The 16,442-nt window shown below is 40.5% G+C and overlaps 1 protein-coding gene across 3 annotated transcripts in view; it reads right to left on the bottom strand.

Annotated features, from left to right (window-relative positions):
• Positions 1-415: 415 nt before the first annotated feature.
• Positions 416-16,442, bottom strand: part of TOX3 (TOX high mobility group box family member 3) — a 98,427-nt gene continuing 82,400 nt past the window's right edge. For all 3 annotated transcript variants that reach the window (XM_033156799.1, XM_033156797.1, XM_033156798.1), the window contains 4 exons: positions 7,190-7,459; positions 5,064-5,291; positions 3,759-3,839; positions 416-1,337 (listed from right to left, as the gene is read on the bottom strand). In XM_033156799.1, coding sequence (XP_033012690.1) covers positions 576-1,337; positions 3,759-3,839; positions 5,064-5,291; positions 7,190-7,459 — 1,341 coding nt within the window. In that variant the 3' untranslated portion in view covers positions 416-575. The remainder of the gene's footprint in view (positions 1,338-3,758; positions 3,840-5,063; positions 5,292-7,189; positions 7,460-16,442) is intronic.

Here is a 16,442-nt window from a genome sequence, read left to right as displayed (position 1 = left end):
TTTTACATTAATCTTTATATATATATTTATATTTATATATATATATATGACAGAGAAAAACACCGTCAACTACTCATGTCATACGAGTGTGATTGCATGGAATCCAATCAACATTTTACTGGTAGTTCCAACTGTGCTTTTTTAGGACTTCATGAACAAACAAACAAAAAAACCCCAAAATCCAAACTGGTTTGAAGTGCATCTACTAATCAGTTTTAATCTGGAACTGTGAAAAAGGCCAAAACAATTTTTTTCGTTTCACTGCCCAGGCATATCCAAGACTATGTAGTTCACATATTATGGGTAAAGCTCAAAATAAATAAAGAAAACAAGAGAGCACAGCATTTTCTTTAAAAAGATCGGAAAGAGAGGGGGGGGACAAATATTTATAGTCAGCTAAATGAATATACACAGCTACATTGTAGTTCTTTATTGCCTATCTAATAGACAGCTTAGAGGCTCACTCATCTGTTATGCATCCCTGCATAACTACCATCAGCAATGTACAGTTTCCAGCCGTAAACAGTCCCCCTTTGCTTAATTCACAATGCAAAGCAGCTTTGCAACATGTATCTTCAGAAAATACTGGCTTGTGATAACAGCTGAGTCTGTGTCTGGGTTTGTATTTGGGACTGGTGTTGCTGGGGGGCTGGCGGAGGGCTCCCGATGCTGGGGATCGGGGAGGTGATCTGTGAGGCCACTGGGGAATGTTGCTGAGGTGAAGGCTGCGACTGGTGCTGCTGCTGCTGCTGCTGCTGCTGCTGCAAGTGCTGCATCTGCTGCTGCTGCATCTGCTGGAGCTGGTGCTGCAACTGATGCTGAATTTGCTGCTGGCTCAGCTGCTGCTGCAGGTGCTGCTGCTGCAGGTGCTGCTGCATGTGGTGCTGGAAATGCTGCTGCTGCATCTGCTGCTGGATCTGCTGATGCATGTGCTGCTGGTGGAGCTGCTGCTGCTGCATCTGCTGCTGCTGCATCTGCTGCAGCTGTTGCAACTGGTGCTGCTGGCTCTGCAAGGAAGGGCTGACCTGGGAGGGCGCCGATGCCGACGTGCCCACCATGTTGCTTCCCATGGAGCTTATCAGCGAGGTGGAAATGTTTGTGGGCATGTTGGGCGCAATGGTGACCGAGGCAACTATCTGATTCATGGGCAGCCGCATTGCTAGAGGCTTGGGGGCGATTGCCCTGGGGAGCGACTGCTGGAGAGTCTGTTGAGAAGTGGCCACAGCCGCGTGCTGGGAGAGAGGGGCATTCAGAAGGAGGGACGAAGACAGGTTTGTAGACGCCAGCGTTTGCTGAACAGAACGGATTGTTTGGGCTTCAGCTGACTCAGCAGCAGCCTGCATTTAAGAAAGAGTTCATGACAGTTAATATGTATTTATTATGTATTTATATTTATACGTTTATATTTATATTTGTCACATTTGCATTTCTCTTGCACCCAATGAGCTTGTAATAGCATCCTTGGCGTCATCCCCTTTTCCGTCCTTTCTCTTTATTAATAATAATAATTAAAAAAAACTTTAACACAATTTTAATAACACAGAACAACCCCCTTCCCATCTCGTAGAGGACACAAGGGGTGCCTAAACTAAAACAAAAGGCAAACAAAACAAACAAACAAAAGCAAAACATTAATCCTTAAGGGAATTAAGGGAAATTTAAGGGATAAAAAACCCATCAGGAAATAACAAGATTCAAGTCCATTGTGTTCATAGCACCCAGAAAGTTTTCTGTACTGTGGGAAGGTATCTTTTTACTTCAGCTTTGCTTTCCTAAACAGTGCCAGTCTGTCCAAAATAAAAACCCTCCACAAAAAAGCATTTTGTTCCTTTAGCCAGTCACAGATTATTTGTTAATTTTTCCATCAAAGCAGCTCACCAAACTACCTTATACTCATAAGGCAACATCCTTTAAGTCATATCAATCACTGGCCAGGCAGCTCCTCATTTTAGGAACATCAGAAGAGCTCCACTGCATTAGGCCAAAGGTACATCTAGCCCTGGGTTCTGTTCTTACAATGGCCAACCAGTAGCCAACAGGAAGCAGGACATAGTGTGATAACACTGTCCCCCCCCCCTCATGTTTTCCAGAAAACAGCATTTGGAGGCATGCTGATGCCGGAGGTATTACATAACCATCATGACTAGCAGGCATATATAGTCTTATCATCCAAAAATTTGTATAATCCACCTTTTAAAGTCCTCCAAGCTGGTGGCCATCACTACATATTAGGGAACTGCATAATTTAATGATGCACTGTGTGAAGAAGAACATTATTTTTTTCTATTCTGAATCTCCAACCCTTCCAGGTTCCATTTTTATGAGGGAAGGAAATAAAACTTCTATCCACCTTCATGCATCCATATGAACTTACCCTGACCGTGTGATCATGATCAGAGGCCCTTCTTTGTGTACCTCCCCCACAAGAGGTCCAAAAGGTGGTAACACGAGAACGCGCCTTTGCTGCAGTGGCTCCCCATTTGTGGAATGCTCTCTCCAGGGTTGGTTGCCTGCAACCATCTTTAGATATCTTTAGGACCTCAGAGAAAACCTCCCCTCTATAACCAGGTCTTTGGCCTTTAACTATCTGTGACATTTTAGAAGTGGATGGGGTGTCTTAAATGTATATTTTAAAAAACCATTTTAATGTATCTATGTAGGTTGCTTGCTTGTTTGTAAGTTGCTTTGGTTTGCCATGGGCAAGATAAAGAGACTAACAAAGTAAATGAAGAACAGTAATAATAATGCATCATTTAATAAACCTTTATCACACACACCCTTTATCCATATAACCACTGCTAGAGCCTTTTTGGGACATTTGGAGGGGGATGACTGGATGTTTTTAAGGCATCAAGGAGGAGCCTGTTGCCAAGATTCAATTTCCTTGCAAGTTTTAATTGGTTGAGTGGAGGAGCCCTCAAATATCTGAAGATAGCTTAGCTGATCAGGGATATGAAACCCACAAGCAAAGCCCAAGACAACCTACTACACCTCACAGACTTGCTCTGCATTGGGTTCTGATTTCTGCAGATACCAAATCGCTTCTGCAAAAAATAAATTGCCAACAGCCTCATACTGCTGTTTATTATGAGAGCTTTCATGAGAGCTTTATTCAATAAATAATGCAGCATATACAGTATCTTGATATTACACCGCCTCGTAACATGCTCTATGGTTTTGCAGTGCTTCACACAATGACCATTTCTCTTCTTTTTCCAAATGTTACTGAAATTTTGCTATTTCCTGGTATGTTGTTATATTTGTTATTATGTTGTTGTTGTTGTTTTGTTATGAAGCTGTTATTTGCAATGATTGATTTGAGACCTATTCCTGTCTTCTTTGACGTAAGTCACTTTGAACATGATTCTTTTTGTGGAAAAGTGGCATACAAATAAAATTATGAATGAATGAATGAATGAATCAATCAATCAATCAATCAATCTGTAAGGTGTCCTGGTTGCACAGAGAGCAAAGCAACCTGATGTTTGTAAGTAGAATAATGCAATTGTAGAGTTGGAAGTGCCTAAAGAGTCACCTAATCCAAACCCCTACAACACAGGAATAAAAGATGGATATGCCAGGGACTTAGTCTCAGTCCTTCTGCATGGAAAGCAAGTGCCTCTAGATTACTGTCCTTCCCCAAAGATAAGGTTGGTTAAAAAAACAAACTCTCTGCTTATTTATTTATAAGGTGAAAAGAATCCACACTGAAGGCACTGCACTACTGGATGCATAACTGAAGTCCGAGTCGAGCTTACCTTGGAAACCAAACTTGCTCTGTAGGCAGCAAGTGCCTTAAGGTATTCTTTCTTGGCAGCTTCTGTTTTCCTTTTATATACCTGTTAAAAGACATTGCAATTAACACCACCTTCAGTGTTTCAATTTCACACCATAAAGTAGCTCTTGCCCGAAGAGGGATGTTATGGTCTTGTAAAATGAAGAAAGTCAAAAGGGACAATGCCAACTCTGCAACAAAAAGGTTCACAAAAGTGTGTGACTCCCATCCCTCCTCTCCTTTAAAACAATGAGCCAAAACTGCTACTGTGTACATTTTCAGCATTAAAATAGGAAGGCAATGGAGCTGAGATTTTTTTTTTAAATCTCCTGAACTCATCCTCCTCCCTCCAAAGGTTACCTCTTCCATTTTCATTTGCATTCACATCACCCATCAGTTACTTCTTTGACTCCATTTATTTGAAGCAGTTTCATAGCCAATTAGAAATGACTATGTGATGATGTCACAGAGCATAAATTAAGCCAACACAGAGTAAGGGAACAGGCCTTGCACTGAATGGGTTTTGTTTGCTCCCAGTGATGTCATCACAATTACAAAAATTACTTGCTATATAAAAGCAGTAGCCTCTCAAGAGAGAACATTTCACAAGCAAGTTCACCTCATTTTCATTGATGTTCTGAACTTGCTTGTGAAATGTTGTCTCTTGAGTTCCATTCAGCCCTCACTGAGATTTTAAGAACATGGACATATGAAGTTGCCTTAAACCAGACCACTGGTCCATCTAAGTTCAGTACTGTTTTCACTGACTTGCAGCAGAAGTTCTAACTGGAGACAGCCAGGATTTAACCTGGGACCATCCACAAGGTTTGTGCTCTGCCTCTGAGCCTTGTCATTAAAGGGGTAAACCCATTACTAAACGCTCTTTCATGCATTAGGGAACAGTGAATGCCTCTTAAGATGGTCCTTGCATTTTTAGTAAGTACTTACATTCAAGGCAATATTTTGCAGTGCAATGCTCCAGCGTCCAATAAATCAGGAACTGTTTAGCCGGTCAAAAGTGTTTTTCATTGATTAATTGATCAATCAAGTCAATTAAAATATTGCAACCTTACTACTACCACTGCAATCAGAGAATGACAAGGGGCTGATATGAAGCCAGATCCTTAGCTGGGATGATAGGAAGCATAACTGTGCTCTGACCCGTGCTGCTGCATTTCTAATTAATGAAGTCAAAAGGATCAGCCCACTAGTGTTTAATTAGGACTTTGGCATCTTTCAGTGCATCACCCCTTTCCCCCCAAAAAACTCCAAAGGGTCCCTTGGTTACCTGCTTTTGCTCTTCTCCTAGGCTATCCCACATAGACGCTACAATTTTTGAAACCTCTCCAAAGGTAGCATTGGGGTTCTGCCCTTTAATTGCTGCTTGTGTATCCCTGAAGAACAGGGCATATGCCGACACTGGCTTCTGTGGCTCATTGGGGTCTTTCTTTTTCTTCTTCTTTGGAGTCTTGGGCTTCTTGCCAGAATCTGGGGCAGCTCTCTTTTCTCCTGCAGCCTTGATAAAGAGCAACAAAACCAAAATCAGTGCCCAGCATGGGATATTAATTATAAAAATCAGCTATGCATACACAAAGCTATTTATGCTCTACTTGAAAAGAAGTATGCCAAAAGACCACAACATAGAGGAAATAAAAAGAAGACCTTTGTAGTAGGCATTAAAAAACAATTCAAAATCATAAGACATAGAATATATTTCTGATCATGAGGGCTAGAAACTTACATTTCTACTTTATTTTTTAAAGTACCCATCAGAGGCATCACATTCACCATATCAGGTGCATGAAGGAGCTCATGCACATTTGGAAATGCAGAAACAGTCTTGTCTATGGACAGCATTATACAAAGTATTTGAGGCCATTATCTAAAGGTTGTTTCTGACAAACGTGACACAGTGCAACACCAGCTCCCACTTAAACCATATACCAAGCTTGTAGCCCTCGAGCCACTCAGAATGCACTCAAAGAAGCAGCATAGGTCACTGATTTCCATTTTAAACAAGAGGTGTTTGTTTGTTTGTTTGTTGAAGCCTATCAAATGAGCTTCACATTTGTTCATAGCCCACCTACTGGTCTTGCCAAATGAGCCTATTTCCTCCACTAGCTCCTTCACCCTGTGTTGTCCCACAAGCAAGAGTAGCCAGCATTAGAGGTTTGCATAGTTCCATATAGAAGCCAATGGCCTATCAGATGAGTTACAGAAATAAGATACTCAGTATGAAAGGAGGAGGAAACCACTCGTCATTCTTCTTTCAGCCTTTTTGTTAAGGCTGCTTACTATGGCTTTTGTTCCTTTTTCCGGGTCACAGAACAATTAATAGAGTCATTATTCAATCACGACTGAGCTCCAATGAGTCCCTCTGCAGCTGCCCTGCATAGCCTGTAGGCAGAGTTCTGGTGGAAATGGCATTTGATGGATCCATGCGATTAATTCCAGGCCTTCCACATGCTCAACTCCCATGGTCTTCATCAAGAATTCTGCATACATAACCTGCACAACCAATCTCTTTATTTAGCTTTCTATAACCTGCTCTCTATCCCTCAGGCTCAAGGCTAATAACTGCAAAGTAACAAAACAAATAAATGCAAAACTGTGCTATGTTAGACACAGATATCCCAGCCATTGGGCACCTGCTCTTTTTTTACATCCCAAAATAGGCTGTCATTGTTCAGAGATATTTCTCAGTTGGCTGTCTATCCTTTGCAAACCTATTTAATCTGATATGAAAAGGAATTTGAGAGCACACTCAAGGCTTTCCCAAAGAGGTAAATGTATTTTTTATTGATTTTTTTTATTGAAGAATGCTTAGGTTTTTGGTTTTTCGTTTTGTAAAATGAAAATTAATTTGCAAGCAGGTATGCCAGTCAGAATTGCTGGATGCATCTATAAAATGATGAAGTTGTTATGAAGAACCTTATAACTTTTTCTTTTATTTATTTCTCGCTTTTTTTCTTCAAGGAGCTCTAGGTGCCATATACATGGTTTTCTACCCTCCTCATTTAATCCACACAAGAACCCTGTGAGGCTGGTGAGGCTGAGAGGCAGTGGCTGACCCAAGCTCACCCAGTGAGCTTCATGTCTGAGCGGGGATTTGAACCCTGCTCTCCCAGTTCCTACAGTGAAGTCCCACACTCGAACCATTATGCCACATTAACACACACCAAAAGCCACAGAATAGCAGCAAGGCATCATTATGATAAGCAACTAAATAAAGCTGCTGGGTGATACTCAACTAAGTTTTATTCAGAGCAGACTCACTGAAATGATTCTACTCTGAATAAAACTTAGCTGAATCCCACTCACTCCTTTTTTGCCCTTACTGAACTCCTCTTAAAAACGAAAGCAGTTTGGTGGTGGGAGAGAGAACATCTTTTTACAACACATGATAGAACTCACCCTGTTTGAGTCCTCCGCATCTTCCTCATTTATAGAACTGGATGGAGAAGGGGTTGCCGATTTGCTCGCAGGAGGGGATGGGGAAGTGTGTGGCACATTGGTCCCGCCCAAGTTCAGCCCCAGTTGAGCACTGAGCTGGGATTGGTTAATAGTGGTCAGCTGGTTAGGTGACATAATTCCTGAACGAGCAGCGTCTGTCATATGGACAATGGATCTCATAATCAAAGAGTGGTCCTGGCGATACTGAGGCACATCTGTATGACTATGATCCTAGAAAGAAAGAAAAAAGATGGGGAAATATATTAAGTTGCTAGAAATATCAAGTCAATTCCTGTGCCTTACTCCAACTCAGCCTAAGCATGTGCAACTAAATCACTAGGTGTTGATTTCCTGTTTACTGCTCCATACAATTCCCTCTCCATCACCTACTGTTTCTCATATCTCCAGTTCTAGATTGCATGCCCCTCAGGGAAGGGTTCTGTTCTACTGCACTCTGTAAAGCACCATTCACACTCATGGTGCTATATAAATTCAAAATAATAATCAGGATTGGCAGCAAGGGTTGGCATACTAAGGCATCTGCCAGGGGCCCAAAGTCCAGCAGAGGGCCCACCAGCATGAGCCCCCTGGGGCTGCTCCTGTTCTTCACAACCACCTCCCAAATTTATGTATTTATAAAATTTCTATCCCGTACTTCCTCCCCAAGGAGCCCAGGGTAGCAAACTATAAGTGGGGAAATAATGAAAACCTCTTAAAAACAATTCCAATACAGATGCAGACCAGGGAAGATCAGAACGCAAAAGGTATTTAATAGGTGCCATAAAGATGCTGAATGTCTAATATTCAAAAGGAAGGTGCCACAACACTAAAAGGCTGATTCCTACATTATGCAGACAGACTTCCTGATAAGATGGTATTTTCAGAAGGCCCTCACCTATAGAGCACAGTGATCAATTGGGTATATAGGAGCTGAGGCAATATTTCAGGTATCCCATCCACAAAGCTATATATGACTTTGTACATCAAAACTAGCCCCTTGAACTTCCTGTGTCCCAATGTTGTAATGCAATAATTCTGATACATGATTACAGTAATCCTTGCTTGCCTTGAGCAATATTTATATTCCCAGAATGTTTTGCTTCTGGTTTCCCAGTGTTAAATTCACAAGCTAAATAAACAAATAAAGCTTGTAATACAAATGTATCTGAACCAGACAGGAGTTGAAGTTGCCTAATTCCTTCTGGCTAACTTTTCCTGTGAATTCTTACTGCTGCTTATAATAAAGGAACTCTCACCTAAGATTATTATTGTTGTTGTTATTGTTAAATTGTGTATACTGCCCTTCATTCAAAGACCCCCGGATGGTTCACAACAGAAAAATACAAAATGAGAATACAAAATATATAATGAAACAAAGACAAGCCAATAACTCCCACAAACACATTTAAAAAGCCACGGACTGTTAATCAGCTAAACACCTGGTTAAAGATAAATGTTTTTGCCTGGCACCCAAAGATGCATAATGAAGGAGCCAGGTGAGCCTCCCTGTGAGAGCATTCCACAAATAGAGAGTCACTGCAGAAAAGGCCCATTCTCATGTTGCCACCCTCCGATGATTATTGTAGGGTTTGGATTAGTTCATATGGGGAGAGGTGGTCCTTGAGGTGTTGCAGTCCCCAGTTATTTAGGGATCAATAGGTCAAAACCAGCACTCTGACTTTGGCTCAGAAACTTATTGGAAGTCAGTGCAGTTGGGCCAGGATTGGTGTTATACGCTCAAACCATCTTGCCCCAGTGCCAAAAATGGACCGAAACCCTGATTGAACTGGATCTAGAAAATCAGTTTCCTCCAAAAGCATCTGGATCTGGTCTGCGACCATCCACTCAAGAATCTTTCCCAAGAAGGGGAGACTGGCTGGTCTCAGGTTTTCTGAATTCAGGGAGGGTTTCTTGTGGAGTAGCTTTACACCTGCCTCCTTTAAGCAGGCAGGGACCACCCCTTCTCACAAGGAGGCATTAATCACCTCCCTGCCCAGCCAGCTGTCCGCTCCCTGCTAGCTTTTGCCAGCCAAGAGGAGCAAGGGTCCAGTCACTCTGACTGATCCAAGCACCTTGTCCACATCCTTGAGCCTTAAGAACTGAAATTCATCCAGCACAACAGGATCAGACAATGCTCTGGACACCCCTTGAGATTCATCTGCTATAACAGCAGATTATATTGGCAGGGGTATCTGGAAGTCATTCAGAATCTTTTTAAGGATATCACTTTCCACAAATTAAATCACCCCACCCAAATCCTGCAATTCCACTGCCAGTTCTGCAGACAGTGTTTTACTGCCTTAAGGAAGAGTTTTTTAATGTTAGAAAATAAAAAGACTTGAAGAGAATAATAATTTGCTGGGGGGTGGGGTAGGGTGTCAAGGCATACAGAGAGCTATTTCTTGGTGGTTTCTCACCTATAAAAAGCTGCTCTTTTCTCTGCCACAAAAAGAGGTTTCCCTTAGTCCTTATTCAAATAAATCATAATATAAAGACATGGTTTAACAAATGCTTTACTCTAAATCTTGTCATTTTGGTTCAGTCTGAGGCTTTTATTGAAGCTAAGTTCTGCTGACTTAAACAGGCCCAGAAACCAATTTCATAGGCAAGTCTATGAATTCTTAACCATTTCATCTAAGATGAAATGCATGGTACTGCTTTTACCTCTTGTTCATACTTCCCTTCTCTACTTTTTTCTTATAGTGGGAAGCTTAAGAATGTCCTGAATTCATTACATTAGAGGTGGGGGACTTGTGGCCCTCCAGATGTTGTTAGACTCTAAATCCCATCATCCTTAACCACTGGCTCTGTTGGCTGAGACTAATGTAGGTTCCCCATCACTGCATTACACCAAACTTCAGTAGGTGCTTGTACACCTGCAGCAACGCATTTGCCCATGGCAACATGCAAACAAAATCCCAGCAGCCTAATAAATAATTACAATAGAGAAAGGTTACAGAGGGCTGCAAAAAGGAGATTTTTTTACAGAGGAGGAAATATGAGAACACATAATACAGTATAGTAAATCAGTATTTTGATATAATAATATTTGATATAAAAGCTTAACATAATTATAATAATGCTAGCCCACCCAGACATATACAGATAAGGCTTTAACTTATACATTGTTATTGAAAAAATTAATGAACAAAGACTTTTTTTCAATAAATGTATTCATTTTCTTGAATAAGGTCTAGAAAAATAAATCAATTTAATTACAGTGCCATATCCCCTTTTTTCTTTTTAGCTAATTTGCAGTGCACATCCTGACAGCAACAAATAAGTTAAGTGGTAGTTTTAGATCACTGTTTCTACCTCTCTTTTCAGATATTCAAAAGTCATTTTGTTTAGGACAAGTGGGGTATTGCATTATGACACTTCATTGATTTTATCTAAACCTATCATATGTTAAAGTTGCATTTAAGTATTTATTAAATTTGCTACATTCGCTCCCCAAAGCGTTCAGTGTGATTTTACACTTGAGTTTGCCACCCTAAGGGAAAAAAACAAAAAGTCCTCTGAACAATCCTGTGAGGCAAAATTGGCATGAGGCGACACTGAGGGAGGAACTAGAAGTTTCCGTAAAGGTGCCTTCTCATCCTCTTGCAAACCAAGAGAACAAAATGTATAGGCTCACAGGACACAGCTTTATACCAAGCGAGACCAGCTTGGGTCCCTTCTAACTCAGGAGCTGAATCTTCAAACATTCAGCAGATGTGCTACAACTCTTCACCATGCATAATTCCATACACCTCTAACATGTCTCCTCACCTCACTCGCTTCATACCATCCAACTTTTTCTAATCAAAAACTGGAATGTGCAACCGTGCAAGTTATGTGATCTGCACTGTGCTCTCACTCCCCCCAAAGTGGGGGGTATTGCGGGGCCTGTTTTTAGGCACTACATGAAATCATGGTACCCCTAAAAGCATTTTTTTTCGGGGAGAGAGCACAGTAGCCAAAATAGCTGCCACAATCTCATGAGAAAAAATGGAATGTCCCATTTTTTCTGGGGCACTTGGCAAGAGAGAAAGGTTGTTTTCTGCTGCTCCAGAGAAGCGGACATGGAGCAATGGATTCAAACTACAAGAAAGAAGATTTCACCTAAACATTAGGAAGAACTTCCTGACAGTAAGAGCTGTTTGACAGTGGAATTTGCTGCCAAGGAGTGTGGTGGAGTCTCCTTCTTTGGAGGTCTTGAAGCGGAGGCTTGACAGCCATCTGTCAGGAATGCTTTGATGGTGTTTCCTGCTTGGCAGGGGGTTGGACTGGATGGCCCTTGTGGTCTCTTCCAACTCTATGATTCTATGATTCTAAGTAAGTCACTATCCTTTGCTAAACTAAAAAGCCCGAGTCTTTCCTCACACTCCCCTATTTTTTACCTATTCATGGACTTGGGGCTTGTATCTCATGCCTTACGCAACTACACTGTGTCAGTCTTTAGGTGGCAACATAGCAAGTTGTGATTTTACAGCAGATCTAACCCTGAAAATTTGGATACAAGCAACCTGATGTAAATATCTAATATGATGCCAAGAAAAGTAATATAAAATATCTACAAATCACTTATTTGTCTTGTTAAATGTGCCGAGATTTAGGCTCCTGAAAAAGCCTGAAGCCACTGGAAGATTAGTTGTTAACTGACTAAAACTTACAGTTCTGGAAGTATGGGGGCTCATGGGACCCTGCTGCCATAAGTAATTGGAGAATTATGATTCAGGGCTATCATGAAACAATTCTCCATGTTGACACTGAAAAGGCTCCTGAAGCCATTGACTGATTTTGAAACTGGAGAGGTGGAAAAGGACAGGGTGGCAGACTGCCCAGCATTGTGAATATATGAAACTGTCTTATAATGAATCATGATGATTAATTCATCTGTATAGTACTGTGTGTAGCAATGTCTTTCCCCAGTAGCCGATCTCCAGGATTTTAAGCAGATACTTTTTCCCCAGGTGTACCACCTGATATCCTTTTAAGTAGAGATGTATGCATGCAGAGTGTGTCTCTGCCACACAACCACAGATACTGACATTGCACCCAGATTTTTTTAAAAGAAACATCAGCTCACTTTGTGCCAGAATCTAGTGCACAAAGAGTTTGATGCTAGCTAAAATGTATCTACAATTTTGCTTTAGAAACCCACTTTAAACTTTAAACTCTCTTTACAATCCTGCAAGCATTGATATAAAGTACATGGAACCCTAAGAACATAAGAAAACCCTGCTCGATCAGACCAATGGCCCATGTAGTCTGGCATTCTGTTTTTACAGTGCCCAATAATATGCAGAAATTATTTGGGGCCAGAATAAAATGCAGTTTCTTTGAATCCTGACTTTTTGAACCAGAGTGGGTTGTCTTTAAACAAACTGTTTTTGGGGGGCTGGATTAGCAGATTTCTGTGGTTTTTTACTCTAAATAGCTGGCAAAATCAAATCAATCAATTTAAAAGTATTGCTTAACATGATAGGTAAATCACAGTATACAATAATATAACAAGAGAGACCTATATAATACAAGAAATGTAGCAAGAAATGAAACATTAAGAATTAAGCATAAATCAATAAAAAGCACCTTAATTAAAACTTCATAATTGATCTTTCAAATGGAGTAAATCACCAAGTTCAGCACAAACCATTATTTACCTAGATTTGAATTCCTTTCATACCATTTTCTAATTTTATTTTTGCCACCAAACATGCAGAAGTAAAACAGATACAATTGACAGAACCAAGTTTCCCCAGTAGTATATTTTATATTTGCCTTCTAAAATTTGGTTTGTGCCTTGACTGCTTCCACACACAAAAAGATGGCTACTCATTATTGTCACATAATTGTTAAAAAGCAAGAATTCTATGTTCTGGCCAAATCTAATAATAGAACACTGCTCTGTTCAATTGGACTATCACCAAAAGCAATAACAATCCCCAAATACAAGGAAAAACCATTGCCATAAAGACACACGTGAACCGAAAGCCAAGAAAAGAAATGCCTCTCTGGACGCAATACATGCATCTCAGTGTTCTGAGAATGTTTCAGCTCTCATGTGGTTCTGCAGAAGGAAACCAGCAATTGCTTTCCCTTGACCCTTTCAAGTGCACCTCTGAGTGGGGCAAACCAATATTTGGCCCTGAATAAAATTGCCTACAAGGTTCTCACCTCTCCAAATGTCAGGATGATATTTTGGGAATGGGCTCACTGTGTGCGCATATCTATGGGTCAATGCTCCCCTCCCCTATTTTTTCATGTTCTACAATACTGAAGATTCGAATTACTGCATAATACACAGGTGACAGAAATGAGAGAAACCTCAAGGAACAGGAACCGTTGGAATGGCTTCCTAATTTCCCAATGCTTATTCCACAGCTTTCAATTTTTGCTAACCTTTTACCCGGTTAAACTTCCACTTGCCGTTCTGCAAAAAGAGCAGCATCCTGCTGCCAGTGACAGAAGCACAGGGAGGTTCGCCTGGTGCCATTCTTGTGGTCTTTTTGGTGCCAGGTGAAGACTTTGTTATCCACTCACCTTTTAACGTGGGGCATCTGATCTTTAAATCTGTTTTTAATGGGGGCGAGGGGTGTACAGAAAGTTCTGCTTTGCCACCTTTATATAAGCCTCCAGTTTTTATTTCTGTTGGGTGCTCCAGTTTTTATTTCTGTTGGGTTTATTTACTTATTGCAAACTGCTCAGAGAACTTTTACGTTATGGGGCAGCACAGAAGTGCCATAAATCAAATCAAATAAATAACGGCTGCTTTAAAAAAAAAGAAAAAAGAACCAGAGCAATTTAGCAAGGACAGTATGCACACTGTCCAGCAAATCCCTGCAGCAAGGCCATCTGAAAGCATCTTGGCAGATACACTTCTTTTGGAGCCACCGGTGCAGTCAAGAGAGGCAAGTAGGAGTCTCATTATCCTATCAATGTGATGGCATCCAGAGTTACCTCTGATAGGACACCACCCTAGTTCCATTGTTTTAAGTATGTGCCATGTGAGAAAGTACTTTTATTTTATCTGCCCCAAACCTTCCATCATACAGCTTCATTGCATGTTCATGAGAAAGCGAGAACTTATCTCTACCCACTTTCTCCATGCCATGCATTAGTTTTTAAACATCTGTCATGTCACTTCTTTCTCTAAACAACAAAACTAAACTGATTGGTGTCTGATGATAAAATGCCACACTGAGTTGTTAAGTGCCTCCTCAGGTGAGAAACCGCCATCCTTATAAATGAACAAATGATTGAATTCAGTAATTAGTTGGGTTTCCCCCTCTTAATGATGACAATAAACATGTTCTTAACAACAAGAAAGGCTTCTTTTAATAAAGAGTTCCAGACACTAAACACATTAATGAACCATGAAATAACTGTTTTATTTGTAATATAGTAAACAATACGGCTGTAACTCTGTTGTTATCACAGTCCCTCTTTTTTCCCCTATTCATATCAAGATCGTAATGTGGATATTAAAAATAAATTGTGGGAGTTTCCTTGTAAATAAAATTAGAATGAATAAAATGCACATTTTATGAATGAAAATAACCTGAAACCATGCCTATCTGCCAGATTTGACATAACATATTGTTAATTTTCAATTCACTGCTTTACTGAAAGGCTAAATCAAGAATCTGGATTATAATTGTCTACAATTAAATTGCCTTTTAAATAAAATTAAAAATCATTCCTTCATATGATCATATCTATGTGAAATAATAAAGGTTGTTTACAGCAGCGTAATCCTATGCATTCCTACTTAGCAGTAACTCCTACTGGATTTAATGGGAATTATTCCAAGGTAAGTGTGTACAGTGATATGGGGTGTAAATATTCCAATACGTTATTTCATCATGTAACAGATTCCATTTCATAAGTTCATTAGTAACAATGAATGGATGCCAATTGCAAATGTAATATTTGACAAGTTTCAAAGTTTTAGGTTTGTTGGCTGAATACAAATAAAATAAGCATACAAAATTCAATGGGTCTCTAAAGCATCAAAAAATTCCCAATGCAAGCTGAAAATTTCCCAGTGCAAACTGCCATTTGCTAATTAGCCTAATTTGCATGAGAATGTTTTTCACAAAATGTTCCAAATGTTGTTATTCTTTCCTGAAAAAACCCACATCATTGCATGTATATAAGGACCAGGTGCACAACCTGGGAGTCATTTTGGACTCACAGCTGTCCATGGAGGCGCAGGCTAATTCTGTGTCCAGGGCGGCTGTCTACCAGCTCCATCTGGTATGCAGGCTGAGACACTACCTGCCCGCAGACTGTCTCGCCAGAGTGGTGCATGCTCTAGTTATCTCCTGCTTGGACTACTGCAATGTGCTCTACGTGGAGCTACTTTTGAAGGTGACCCGGAAACTGCAATTACCAGTAATCCAGAATGCAGCAGCTACATAACACCGGTCCTGAGAGATCTACATTGGCTCCCAGTACGTTTCCGAGCACAATTCAAAGTGTTGGTGTTGACCTTTAAAGCTCTAAACGGCCTTGGTCCTGTATACCTGAAGGAGCGTCTCCACCCCCATCGTTCAGCCCGGACACTGAAATCTAGTGCCAAGGGCCATCTGGTGGTTCCCTCACTGCAAGAAGCAAAGCTACAGGGAACCAGGCAGAGGGTCTTCTCGGTAGTGGCGTCCACACTGTGAAACTCCCATCAGAGGTCAAAGAAATAAGCAACTACCTGACATTTAGAAAAAACCTGAAGGCAGCCCTGTTTAGGGAAGTTTTAATCTGTGACATTTTAATGTATTTTAACATTTGTTGGAAGCCACCCAGGGTGGCTGGGGAAGCCCAACCAGATGGGCGGGGTACAAATAATAAATTATTATTATATTATTATTTTTTCAGTTGCTGAAATCCTATTTGCATTTACATGGGAATAAGCCACATTGAACTCAGTGGGACTTATGACTGGCAATGGACTGCATTGTGAATGACTGATGCTATCAATCCTTTAATCTTATATACTATTTATGTTAGCAATTTTTGTCCCATGGCATTGTGATAAATATATAAGCCAGGATCCACAAAATAAAAAAACAATGAGCTCCAGGGAGCATCAGATTTGTTTTCTTCAGATGCTCATGCACATGGACAAGAATAGAGTAAACCCATTGGAATGAATGATCTTATTAGTCATGCCCATTAATGATGCAACCCATCATTAATAATTTTATTTAAGAATCTTTATGCATTCAGCATTGAT

Source organism: Lacerta agilis, chromosome 8, assembly GCF_009819535.1.
Source record: "Lacerta agilis isolate rLacAgi1 chromosome 8, rLacAgi1.pri, whole genome shotgun sequence".
Classification (NCBI taxonomy): Eukaryota; Metazoa; Chordata; class Lepidosauria; order Squamata; family Lacertidae; genus Lacerta; species Lacerta agilis.
Note: the sequence above shows the minus strand (reverse complement) of the source record. Positions and strands in the feature narration are given on the sequence as shown.